Here is a 13,568-nt window from a genome sequence, read left to right on the forward strand (position 1 = left end):
CTCCACGTACCGTCCGCCATCTGCACCCCACCATAGATGATACGCAGCACTTTCCTTTCGAAAACTCAAGTGCGCGTTGGTCCTCCACGAGCATCGTCCAGGTCTCGTGTCCGTAGAGGACTACCGGTCTAATTAGCGTTTTGTAGATTGTCAGTTTGGTACGGCGGCGAACTCTATTCGATCGGAGCGTCTTGCGGAGTCAAAGTACGTACGATTTCCAGCCACTATGCGTCTCCGAATTTCTCTGCTGGTGTCATTTTCGGCAGTCACCAGTGAGCCCAAGTACACAAATTCTTCTACCACCTCGATTTCGTCACCACCGATGCAAACTCGCGGTGGGTTGTCTTCTCTTGAACCTCTTCCTATCATGTACTTCGTCTTCGACGTGTTGATGACTAGTCCGATCCGCTTAGCTTCCCTCTTCAGTCTGATGTAGGCTTCCTCCATCTTCTCAAAGTTACGTGCCATAATATCTATGTCGTCGGCGAAACCAAATAGCTGGACGGACTTATTGAAAATTGTACCACTCGTGTTAATCCCTGCTCTTCGTATTACCCCTTCCAAAGCGATGTTGAATAGCAAACACGAAAGACCATCACCTTGCCGTAACCCTCTGCGGGTTTCGAAGGGACTCGAGAATGCCCCTGAAACTCGAACTACGCACATCACCCGATCCATCGTCGCTTTGATCAACCGTGTCAGTTTATCCGGAAAACCGTGTTCGTGCATTAGCTGCCATAGCTGGTCCCGATCGATTGTATCATATGCGGCTTTGAAGTCGATGAATAGATGATGTGTGGGCACGTTGTATTCGCGGCATTTCTGCAGTACTTGGCGAATGGCGAACACCTGGTCCGTGGTGGAGCGTTCGCCCATGAAACCCGCCTGGTACCCGCCCCCACGAACTCCCTTGCAATTGGTGCTAGTCGACGGCATAAAATTTGGGAGAGTACCTTGTAGGCGGCGTTCAGCAATGTGATTGCGCGGTAGTTGCTACAATCCAGCTTATCGCCCTTTTTGTAGATGGGACACACGACACCTTCCATCCACTCCTGCGGCAAAACTTCCTCCTTCCAAATCTTGGTAATGACCCAGTGCAACGCTCTAGCCAGTGCCTCACCACCGTGTTTAAATAGCTCTCCTGGTAGTTGGTCAACCCCAGGGGCTTTGTTGTTCTTCAGCCGGCCAATCTCCTCCTGGATTTCCTGGAGATCCGGAGCCGGTAGAATTATGTCCTGCGCGCGTTCTCCCAGGTCCATCACCATACCGCCATCTTCGTCTGCCACATCGCCATTCAGGTGTTCTTCGTAGTGCTGCCGCCACCTTTGGATCACCTCACGCTCGTTCGTAAGAAGGTTCCTGTTTATGTCCTTACACATATTAGGCTGTGGCACGTGGCCCTTACGTGAACGGTTTAACTTCTCATAGAACTTTCGTGTGTTATTAGCGCGGTACAGTTGCTCCGTTTCTTCACGGTCTCGATCTTCCTGCTGGCGCTTTTCCTCCGGAAAATCGAGTTTTGTCTGTTCCGCGCCTGTTTATATCGTGCCTCGTTCGCCCTCGTGCGGTGTTGCAGCAATCTCGCCCATGCTGCATTCTTCTCTTCCACTAACTGCTCACATTCGCCGTCATACCAGTCGTTTCTCTGATCCGGGGGCACCGTGCCAAGTGCAGCGGTTGCGGTGCTACCAATGGCGGATCGAATATCTCTCCAGCCATCTTCAAGAGACGCTGCGCCTAGCTGCTCTTCCGTGTTATGAAAAATGCCTTGCATCTATGAATATTTTTAAAGTTTATCCGTGGCTTGCTCCCATTAAGAGTTTCATCGTACTATAAAGATGCTCGTGTTGCACGCATTTAGGCGTAAGTATGCTCTTCGTTCAGTTTCATAGTACTATGAATTTGTCCGAAAGTCAAAATTCGAACATAAGAAATTCGAGAAACTTTTGGCAGCGCCATCTGTCGTCTACTAGTGTAAATTTTCTATCATAACATTAGACGGTTTAACTGTTTTGCCTTTATTGTACATCATCGAGGTGTAAGCGTAAAAGCTACATTTATTACCTTTTTGCGCGAGAAAGGCGCCATCACGCCATAGGTGGATTAATCTGAGTTTTGTTGTATAAACAATCCGTTGTAAAGTAATGTCCAGGCCCATCAATTGGTTCCAGGTGGACACTAAGTTATCCGAATCATCCGAAGCAGTGGTTAATTCTTGAAATTCGTCATTTGTTATGAGTAGAGTTTCCATTTCCCGGCCATTTTCGTTGTCCCGGGATTCGGGATGAACTTGTTCGTATATCCCGGGAAATCCCGGGATCCCGGGATTTTTCGATGTTTTCTTAGAAAACTTAATTTTTGATTTAAAAATGATTTTATTCAATGTTCAGGGGTAAAGTTCGTATTTTAGAAAGGCCAGATAATACAGAGTACAAATTGATAAATTAAATCAACGAGTATTCGATAACGATAACGTTAAATCAACGCTCACTTTATTGTCATCGAAACATCATCGTACAACCGTTATCGTTATCGAAGTTGGCGTTAAATTAAAGACGATAATTTATCGATTAACAACCCTGGAACAGATTATGGTCCAGGAAGATTTCGGATCTTAAACATAGTGTCGATGGATTATCTATAGAAACGTAATCGCAGTCCGGGATCCATGGATCGGGCGCATAAGTCTCGTGGGATACTGGGATCATGCTTCCTCTTCTTATTGGAATTATATCCCCACACTGGGACAGAGCCGCCTCGCAGCTTAGTGTTCATTAAGCACTTCCACAGTTATTAACTGCGAGGTTTCTAAGCCAAGTTACCATTTCTTTTGCATTCGTATATCATGAGGCTAACACGATGATACTTTTATGCCCAGGGAAGTCGAGACAATTTCCAATCCGAAAATTGCCTAGACCGGCACCGGGAATCGAACCCAGCCACCCTCAGCATGGTCTTGCTTTGTAGCCGCGCGTTTTACCGCACGGCTAAGGAGGGCCATCATGCATTGGCTGCGAAAGTCATGGGTATTTAGTGCGAGGTTCGAACTTTCGGTAGCTTGCTGGTTGGTCAGCAGGAGTCTAAGCGAAGGTTTGATTAGGAGCTGGTCAGCAGCAAGAACCAAAAAAATAGGCAGAGCATCGGGGTAGGACCACTTGTACTTGCGCATGTGCGGGAAAGTTTGTTGTACGAACGTCAATTGGAATGACATGAATTGGACCAAAAATTATTTTGAAAGCAAGAAGCTCAGGAAAACTGACTCTAATGTTGGGCGGCGCGAGGAAATTTACAAGGCGAACATCAGCTAGTGTACACAACCTTGCTATAGACGGGAGATGGTTAGGAAGCAGGCGCCAAATTGATGTAGCTGATCTTGTACTGGAGATACTTGTCGTTTAATTAATAGAGAGCTGTAGCTACTGGAAAAAGTATCAGTCAGTAGCCTTCCATTGAGTGGTATAAGGGAATCTATTATTTTTTGTAAAGGTGTTCTATTAATCTTCGATATTTTCATGTCTGTTCCTCTTTTACTAATTTAATAATAAAATGATATCGATTGTGCATCACAAATAACCTTGGTTCCGTATACATGCCTGATCTTACCAAATAAACGAACTTGGAAAAAAAAATCATATCTGATGAGAGGTATAAAAATATGATATGAGTTTATCACCTAAGTTGGGTTTCGCGTTCAAAATAAATAACTTTTGTAAGAAGAAAAATTACACTGTTTTTGCGAACCGCAAATGAAACAGTATTTTGGTCCCGGGTATCCCGGGATTTTCGGGATTTCAAAAATAATATCCCGGGAATCGGGAAATCCCGAATTTTCCTAAATCCCGGGATTTTTTGTCCCGGGATGTCCCGGGATGGAAACTCTAGTTATGAGAGCAAAATTAATGCAAGGGCTACCTGGTGGCCCCCAAATGGTGCTCCAGAAGTGCAGGGACATCCAGAGCAGTGGTCAATTATTGCAGTTCGTTTTAGAAACTTTCGAAAATTGTTTGTAATAGCAGTATAGAAGCAGAGTCGTTGCTCGCGCTTAGAATCATAGGGGCATAACTGTATTGATCGATTTCTCTTCATCGATTTTATAGTTACTTCAGGTAGAAGATGCAATTATCCTTCATTAGAACCATGAACTCGTCGAAGATAAATCGATCACAACAGTTACGCCCTTATGATTCTAAGCGCGAGATTGCGAATATCATTCATTGATCCCGAGTGGCCACCAAGAGGTCCTCCTGAAATACAGGAAATACCGAAGCAATCGTCATTTCTTATAAGAAATGTATATGTATATGTATACATTTTGTATACATTTTGTTTTCAACAGTTGCGTAATCGTGAACAATTTTTTTGTAACAAAGCAAAAAGAGAAGCAGAAGAAAGCGGGCTTGGTAGTCATAAGGCTACTGCTTCTACCTCATACGCGGGAGGTCGTGAGTTCAATCCAAGGTCCGTTCCATTCTCCTACTTTGTATCTTTTTGTAATGGACTTACCATACCATTTCCATTTCTATTCTCATACCTTCAACTTGACTATTCTAGCAGTATCTGCTAGAATTGGAAATTAACTAAAGAGCTCGTTTCCTACATCCAATTAGAAATTCCATCAGTTGCTTTCTATCTATAACATTGGCAGTTCGTTAACCAAGACGGACCTCTGCCTCTCGAACCTTGACCCACAAATTCCAATAAATTCCGTACGAACTCGTGGCAAGTGCAGAGGTATATTCGGCTTGCAGTGGGCGAGTGATTGCATCATCATTTCATCCCCCTTCTCTGCAATGACTTGCATTCTGAATCCACTGATAATCTATGTGACAAAAAAAAATCTGTAACTAGATGCGTTCCCTCAATACATGAAGAAACGTTCTAGTTTCAAAATCTACCTGTCTGGCCTGGTCTGTCTGTGAAGACCGATCAACGACTGATGAGATGTTTAGCCTGAAGATGATCCTTTATGAATTTCGGGATGCAACTTGCAGACTCTCCATTTGTCTATTGATTTCAAACAAACGAGCTTGATGACTCGAAATAAAGTATTCGGGTTCCAGACGACGTATCAACCGCGTTTGTGACCGTGGAGAAATTGAAGCATAGTGATGCGCTTTCAAATTTATTGTTAACTAGCAGACCCAATGAACTTCGTTTCGCCTAAAATTAATTTATTCTCTGCTTAGATCTCAAGTTATGCAGAAATTTCTGTTTCATTTGTATGGGAGCCCCCTTTCCAAAACCTTCCCGGCCCCAAAAACCTATGCATACAAATTTTCACGCCGATCGGTTCAGTAGTTTCGGAGTCTATAAGGTTCAGACAGACAGAAATTAATTTTTATGTATATAGATATTGCACTCGAGGGGTTGATTAGGAGATTTGGTGTGCAGAAGAATGACACTATCATCACATGGTCGCATATGCTCCTTTCCTTGATCTTTACGGAGGACATTGACTACATTCGATCGCAGGGCAGTAGTGGAGGCTTAGAAGATAGATTGGAGGCTGGAGGCTTAGGAGTGGAGGCTTAGGAGATAGGCTAAATCATCGACTCTACTAATACATGGTTGCGGGTAAAGATAAAGGTAGACCTATTGGTGTTAGTGCTGAGGAAGTGCTTGATGGGGAAGTTGTTGAAGAATTTGTTTATCTTTGAATACATGACATGTGACAATAACGTTTCCTGTGAAGTGAAGAGACGTATTGCTGCTGCGAATAGGGGCTTCCTCGAATATTGGAAACGAAATTTGCTCTGATTCGTAAGGATGTAAAAAGAGGCGAACAGGAAAGCTTTTGACGTTTTCGAGCGAAAAGTGCTACGTACAATTCTTGATGTGAAACTAGAAAAAGATGTGTGGCGCAGACGCATGAATATGCTGTATCAAGTGTATAGAGAAGAAAATATTGTGAATCGTATAAAATACGGCAAACTCCAGTGGGCCGGTCACTTAGTGTGAATGTCGGAAGAAAGAATAGCAAAAACAATATTCACCAGAGATCCGGATAGAGGCCAGTGACTTCGCTGAAGGCCACGAACACGCCAGCTGCTGCACGCGGTGGAATCGGACTTGGGAACTCTAAGCGTTTATGAAAACTGGAGGAACATCACCCAAGATTGACAATTGCGGAGCTCTACAATACGTAAGTCAAAGGTTGTTTAGAGCTTCCAGTGAAGTGTCTTCACTTGTCATAAGACGATTTCATACTATCCCGTTTTATTCCATCACTTGAAGTGAACGAACGATTTATTGAAAGTCGCAGCATTATTGGATGTATTGTGGCTATCCGTTTAGATTGCATCAATTATGCTCTCACATTTCTCAACAAGCGATTTCTAAAACTCATAACTTTCTAGGACGACTTAGCTTCCAGGTGCTCACCCAACGGCCACACTGTGTCAATGAATGATCCTCGAATTGATTTTGATCGCACACAGCTACTAGGGCGAGTATCTAGAATTGATTACCTTTTCGGCTATTCCGGAGCTTCTGGAGCACCACTTAGTGGCCTCCTGGGGTCAACGTTCGGTTCTTGAAATGATATTGGTCTCGTTTTGATGCATAAATCGTTTTGTGAAACAGTACGGTTTACGAGGATGAATTTAAAAATTGGCCCTTTGCTGAGAATGTTCCGGAGTTCCCGGAGGACCGTTTAGCGGAGATTTGCTCTCACATTCATAACAAACCACTGTATTCTAGGACGGTTTTCAAGAATTGGTCTATACTATGGGTGTTTCGGACCTTCAGTGCCAGATGACCAATGGTGGTCAATGCGTTGTTCATGCAATGATTTTACTCTCACAATGCTACAACAAGTAATAGTTTCTAGGACGGATTTCTAGAATTGGCATTACGCCAACAATAGATTTATAAAAAAATTGCTACTTCAAAATATAATCTTCTACACCTGGTCATTTCTCCTGATGTTCCAGCACTTTCTAAAAACCACTTAGTGGCCATCCGGGATGAATGAGTAGTCCTTGTATTGATTTTGCTCGCTCATTGCTACAACACTAAAATTCTAAAAAGTCACAGTTTTCTAAGATAAGTTTTCAGAATCGGCAATTTCTCCGGATGTTTTGGAGCTTTCGGTGGTCCACTTAGTTGCCTTCTGGTGGCAAAGGGTGGTCCTTGTAATGATTTTGCTCTCAACACACGGATTACAAAATACTGCAGCTTTCTATTTTTTTATTTATATTTATTTATATTGACAAGTATTTATGGCCACTTAAGACCCTATGGGGAACCTGTCCTGGAATGAAAACTATAAAGTCAGCACGTCTGGTGGCTCTAAAACAATCAGAAACAAACTGCTGAGGCAATTTCAAGAAGTTTGATGCCCATATTGTTGAGGTTCTATTGAAAAATGTTCATGACCATTCATGGCCCCACTGGGAACCTGTTCCGAAATGGCCACTCAAATTTTCACACATCTGTTGGATTGGAACCAAGATAATAAACAACAGTCTGCTGTGGAAGTTTCAAGAATTTTGACATCCATATTGTTGGGGATCCAGTGTTTTTGGCCAACCTTGACCACCCCCCCCCCTTCCCCACCCGGGAAACTTGTTCCAAAATGGTCACTCCGGAGTCAACTTGTCAAGAACACACGCTGGAAATAATTTCAAGAAGTTTGATACCCATATTGTTGATGTTCCCTTGAAAATTGTTCATGGCCACCTATGACCCCTCGAGGAACCGGTTCTGGAATTGAAATTCTGCACGTCTGATGGACCCAAATCAATAAAAATCGACCTGCTGATGAAATATCAAAAAGTTTGATACCCATATTGCTGATTACTTACCGATATCCACGATCAGTATAATCTATGCAGGGCATGCCCTAGAAATCCGGATTTCCCGGTGATCAGAGGGACCGGACCGGTCCAATCTTAAAACAGCATGATAAAGGACAAAATTCTGAATCGAATGAGCCCAAAACGGTTGAAAACGGTTAACAATTGCCAAAGATATAAGCATTTTAGTTTCGTGGGTACCCGGGTACCCTGCCGGCCATTTAGAGGGTAAAAAAATGTCGGAGCCCCTCCCTCCACCCCTCCTTAATCAAAATTTCAGTTAACCCGTACAATAGATTTTGGCCGTCATTATTGTGGATATGACAGAGTTTCAACTTCCTACTATGAAAATTCATTTAGATATCGCGAATTGAATTCCAAAAAGGTACCCGGGTACCCAGCCGGCCACACAAGGGTTAAAAGAACGGAATGAAAAGAATGGCGCGGCGAAAAAACTACAAATAAATACAGTTCAATCTGATATATGTATCTTATACAAAAGTATTGTCCTTAGTCTTCAAACTTAGACTAACAAATATTAGCATAAGATCCGTGGGTCACCGTGCGGCGCAGCTCAGGCTTGCTGGTATGATATGATCGCTGTACGACTCTGCCACATTGATTTTCGGAATGCTGCTTCTGATCCTGCTTATGAGTTGCTTCGTGTCTTTGGCCTTACAATAACGTTTGTATACAATGGAGCTGTTGTAACCAATCTCGGGGTGAAAGTGGTATGCAACAATTTTATAGATTCATTCTAAGAATTCATTCACATAAAGTCATTTTTCTGTGAAAACATTATTATTCTGATAGACAAGTATTAAAGTCATTCCAATTTTTAGTTGCCACCCATATAAGCTTGAATCAATCATTGAAAAAATTAACCTTTTGTATTCACGTCGTTTCTCGAATGACATGACAAAATTATGATTCGCCTTATTCCCGGCAAATGCTTATAGTAACCTTTATGTGAATTCTCCTATACTTCCATCATACGCATAATTGTACCATATTTGCGAGGATTTCTATGTACATGAGACAGTTATGCGTGTCACGGCAGTATTTGTAAATTTATTTTAATTTTATCCAATAAAACTGTGGATTTTTATAAGTGCGGGTAAATTTATATTTCAAAAGAAGGCATCATCCACTTTTTGCTATACTCCGGGTAAACGCGTGATTTAAAAGAAGGCGTTCTTCAGGAAAATGTGTGAATCAAAAGAATGTATCACTCATTTGCATTTTCCCGAGCAAATGCATATTTTATAAGGAGGAATCATCTATTCGTTAACCTTATTTCGGTCAAATTCGTGCTTTTCAAGAAGGAATTATCTACTCATTTTTTATTCTTGTGCCTTATTTTCGACAAACGCGTGCTCAGCTCAAAAAATACAAAATATGCTCTATTTATGGAAATGTGCGCTTTAAAAGAAGGAGTCATCGATTTAATTGCCTTATTCCGGTTTCCTCAATCAAGGCGTTTTTAAAAATAAAAAGAAATTCACCTTTTTTGTTCTGGATTGAAGCCAGGTTTGATGTAGGGACCCAACATAACACGCGTAGTAGTTGCCAAGCTATCACATGGCAGTGTACCGGAGGGTGGGACTCTCACCCATTATACCCTCCTTGGGCTCCAACACTAATTTCCCCCCGGGACAGCTTTCCAGCGTTACTTTTGGAGGATAGTCGTACTTAAGGACACTCCCCGTGCACCATTTGGGCCTAACTGTGGGAGTGTGGATTCAACCTACTACCACCCTGCCGCTGAAGCAGCTTCTCCAAATGTCAATCGTACCATGTGAGTCTTATTTGGGTGCTCACCTTAACACTTCACTGGCATGCCTCGAGGTGTCAATAGCGGTATGTAGGGACCAATCAAAGATACTACGCTACGACACACCTCAGCATGTGGTGACGCACTATGACACGCCTGCCTTAACACAAGCAGATCACTCGCTCTCTGCTGAAACTCAGCAAACGCAATGCCCTACCGAAGTAGGGACACTCCCCATGCCAAGTGGCACTCCCTGGGCTCCTGCGCGCTTTGAGCGGCACACTAATAGGGCCTACTTGCGGACACATGAAGCTTTTTGTAGAGGTTTAACAGAGCCCACCGCCAAACCTTACTACGTCCTAGGCAAGCCCCCTAACTCGCAGAGGCCGTGGGAAGGGGTCGTAAAGCCCTCGGACATAGTCCCTGCTGCTCCTATTCTGTTTCCTGGGGAACGGTACATTCTGGGAAATGGTTTTCTGGGGAACGGTACATTCTGGCAATTGGTTTTCTAGGAAATGGTAGATTCTGGAGAATGGAATTCTGGGGTATGGCTTTCTGAGGAACGGTTTTCTGGGGAATAGTATAAAACCCTGAGAACATCGTCCAGACTCCACAAAACATGCCAGCGCGACGAAAACTGGAATGCAGTGTTAGCCACGGTATCATAGATCACAGCGGAATTGGAGCGCTGAATAACAGCTCGCCGCTGAATAACAGCGCGCAAATGCACGGCATCCACGAGCAAATGATCACAGCGAGCCAGCGACCTAAGCAAAAGTAGTGGAACACGATCAGTTATGAAAGAGCTTCCACCGCCGTCGAATGGCTGGTTGGTTTCGAAGAAGATTCCGCCGCCGGGGAACTCCACCACCAGGGTGTAGACCGAGTAGATTGTGACGCGTCCAGTACCAGGATCGATGGGCGCCATTGAACCGAACGCTTTTCCCCATCCGGAATATCCGAACTGACTGCGGCACTCATGGTCACCCGTATTTTTTGTCGTAATGGCCTAGTTTCATCACCGTTCTGTTTGTTCGGATCCCCGAAAATGTTGCAACTTGGGATGCGGTCCATCCTGAGTTATTCCGGCGGGTCACTATGTCAGATGCAGTAAATTTGACCCCAACTTCCTTTTTTTAGGGATATAAGTCCAACAAAAGTGACATTTTACGTCTCTATTCAAATGCAAAAATTATGGTGAAACCAGTTCCAGAAAGGGGCAACAACAGGTTTCTTCAAAATGACCCATTGAGAACTGGCCCCAAAATGGCCAGTTCAATATTTATTAGCAATATGGGTATCAAACTTCAGCACGTTGCAAGTGGGATTATGACATCCGGATATTATTCTGGGGTTATTCGCCATCCTGAGATCAGCTCCGAGGCCTTTAGGGGAGCTTCCGGAGGGAACTGCCTTCATGTTGGCCAATATCTCCAGAATTATAACGGATGTCATAATCCATTCTGTCTTGCGAAATACTGAAGCCGATACCCATTTTGCTATAGTTTGTGGTACCTTGTGGTACCGTTGTTGGCATCTACAGGCAGAGGTATTTATTGTGAAAAATAAGAAAATGTTTCTCTAATCAAGAAAAAACGAAGGAAATATTTTTTACTCTTTTATTTAACTTATACACAAACGCGTGTGCAATCAATGTGCGGATAGAAGTGTAGAACTTTGTATTTATATCTTTCTCTTCGTGATGAACTTATTCTCAATATAATAGTTTAATTAGCGTATTTGTAGTCAGGAATTGCATTCTATGACGATTTATACATTTATTTGGGATAAGGAAAATGATTTTATTTTCATTGTTTTACGATATGGGTACTATCCCGATTCGAGTGCAAGTGGTTTTCGTTGAATGTCGTTTTAATCAATTCAATGTTTGCCTCGTTATCAGTAATGTTTAAGATAAATTTTACAGTTTGTTCTTCGAAAACTTGTTTGATCAGATTGAATGACAAAATTCTGGGTGGGGATCTTCGCGATCTATTTTATTGATAGTTCCAGGTTAGCATCTCGATTCATATACCGCACACCCGCATCTACAGTGTAAAACTTACATACATGACTAGACTGTAACGTTGATCGTGACCGTGCGATTCCTATTTGCTTCTCGATTGACCGTAAATGCAATCTCTAAACATTTTTTTTCAGTGCACATACTTTGGACTGATTGTGTAGTATTTAAGTATTTTACACAAAACTTTGCAAGCAGACATAGAATTTTCCCAAAAAAAGATGCAACATAAGCCAGTCTATTGATTGTCGAACGGCACCGATTACGCTTTGTTCTGTGTGTTCCGAAAATACTACTGTTTTACAATAATATAAAACTATAAAAAGCGGAATTAATCAAACCCAACGCGCAAATGTTGTTCTTCTAACATTCAACATGGACTAATTGCAGCATTTGTAATACGTATAGACTTTTGCAGCGATAAATGTGCTAATCGGTCTTTTGTGTTCTTCTAAACGTTAACGACAAGGAAGAATCGGATTTTCCATTTCTTCAACTGTTGCTGACTGATTGGAATACATTTGCTGTTCCTTAGCATAGCAACTTTTGAGTTAGATACAGCAACAGTTTAAGTTTTCTTATGTTCTAAAAATAGAAACATGATTTGAACACTTAATTCCTAGTGATTTCCATTACAGTGAGAGTGAATAGTGGTGAGTAGGGAAAACGCTTCAAATTAAAAAAAATATATATTAATGCGCTGAAGGTTGAAATACTTCTAAGCCAAAATGGTAATCAGTCTAATTTAGAAAAACTAAAGTCTCACAGAATGGAGCAAAACAAAAAGAAATGAGAGGACTACTAATATTTGATTAGGTTTATTATTCATTTCCAAATCTGAGTTGCGTAAAATGTTTAAGTTCATCCTAGGAAAAATAATTATATGCATGATTCTACATACTAATGTACATCAGATGAGTAGCACAATAACCAATTTTGAAGCAAAAAAACTGAAGAACTGAAAACAAGTACGTCGATACCTCAATAAAACTACTTTTTGGAGAAACATTTACAATCTATCTAACGTGCTATAATTGTATCACTATTGCTTAAATATCTGTACCATCCATTTGCAATATACAGCAAATATATATTTTTGTGTCTTTTACCACCTTGTTCTATTAACAGACTGACTTTCAATACTAGGTTCTACACATTTCAAGCACATTCAATTACCTTACTATGCCTACCTAAAGCCTTTCTTTGTTCTTAAATTTATCCGGAACAACTTATAATCACACTTTGTAAAGTGAAACTAAGGAGCAAGAAGCATTCGCATCGCTTCTCAAACCATGGCTGTCCCACTATCAACAGCAATCCTTAGATCAGTTTGCTCTTCAAACCGTTCTGGAGCATCTTCTCGATTACCTGCCGTTTCAGATCCGACTCCAAATCCATTTCCACTTGCGATTTCGACTTCTGCTTTCTTTTCGGTATCACCTTCTGCTGCCTCTGCTGTTTCCATCCGCTGTCTTCAGACGTACTGAAAATTATCCGGCCGGAGCAGCGGTTCCTGTTCCACGTGCTTATCGAAGTCGAAATACTGCATCCAGTCGGTCTTCAGCGGTTGAACTATCCCGAAGCAGCTGCACTCCATAAAATCGAACAGATTTTTGACGGGACCTCGCGTGAAAGGACTCTTGCCGCCCTTGGCCTGGAAGTGCCGATAGCGTCCTCGGTTCATTCGTTCGTTCGTTGTCATTCCCAGGCAGACGACCTGGTAGCTCTGGCAAATCGTTAGCACCGTCACCCAAGACATGTGCAGCAGTGCATTTGCCATTACCCAGCCGACCCAGGGATTACAGGAACCGATCGCCACGATCGCATTCCACAGACCTGACAATACTTTGAACAATTAATGACATTGACATAAAGCGGGTCGGACTGCAATCTATCACACTAATTTCCATCATCTAGAAAAAAAAATTCAAATGGTTTGGCACCTTTTGAACCTTTTTTCATGATAATTGAAAAC

General features: G+C 42.3%; 1 protein-coding gene across 3 annotated transcripts in view; it reads right to left on the minus strand.

The window, feature by feature from the left end:
* Positions 1–12,392: 12,392 nt before the first annotated feature.
* LOC134224761 (palmitoyltransferase Hip14) overlaps positions 12,393–13,568 on the minus strand; it is a 29,274-nt gene continuing 28,098 nt past the window's right edge. For 2 of the 3 annotated variants that reach the window (XM_062704320.1, XM_062704319.1), the window contains one exon: positions 12,393–13,438. In XM_062704320.1, the coding sequence (XP_062560304.1) occupies positions 13,068–13,438 (371 nt within the window). In that variant the 3' untranslated portion in view covers positions 12,393–13,067. The remainder of the gene's footprint in view (positions 13,439–13,568) is intronic. The other variant, XM_062704321.1, reaches the window with a different exon arrangement.

This window comes from Armigeres subalbatus, chromosome 3 (genome assembly GCF_024139115.2).
Source record: "Armigeres subalbatus isolate Guangzhou_Male chromosome 3, GZ_Asu_2, whole genome shotgun sequence".
Taxonomy (NCBI): domain Eukaryota; kingdom Metazoa; phylum Arthropoda; class Insecta; order Diptera; family Culicidae; genus Armigeres; species Armigeres subalbatus.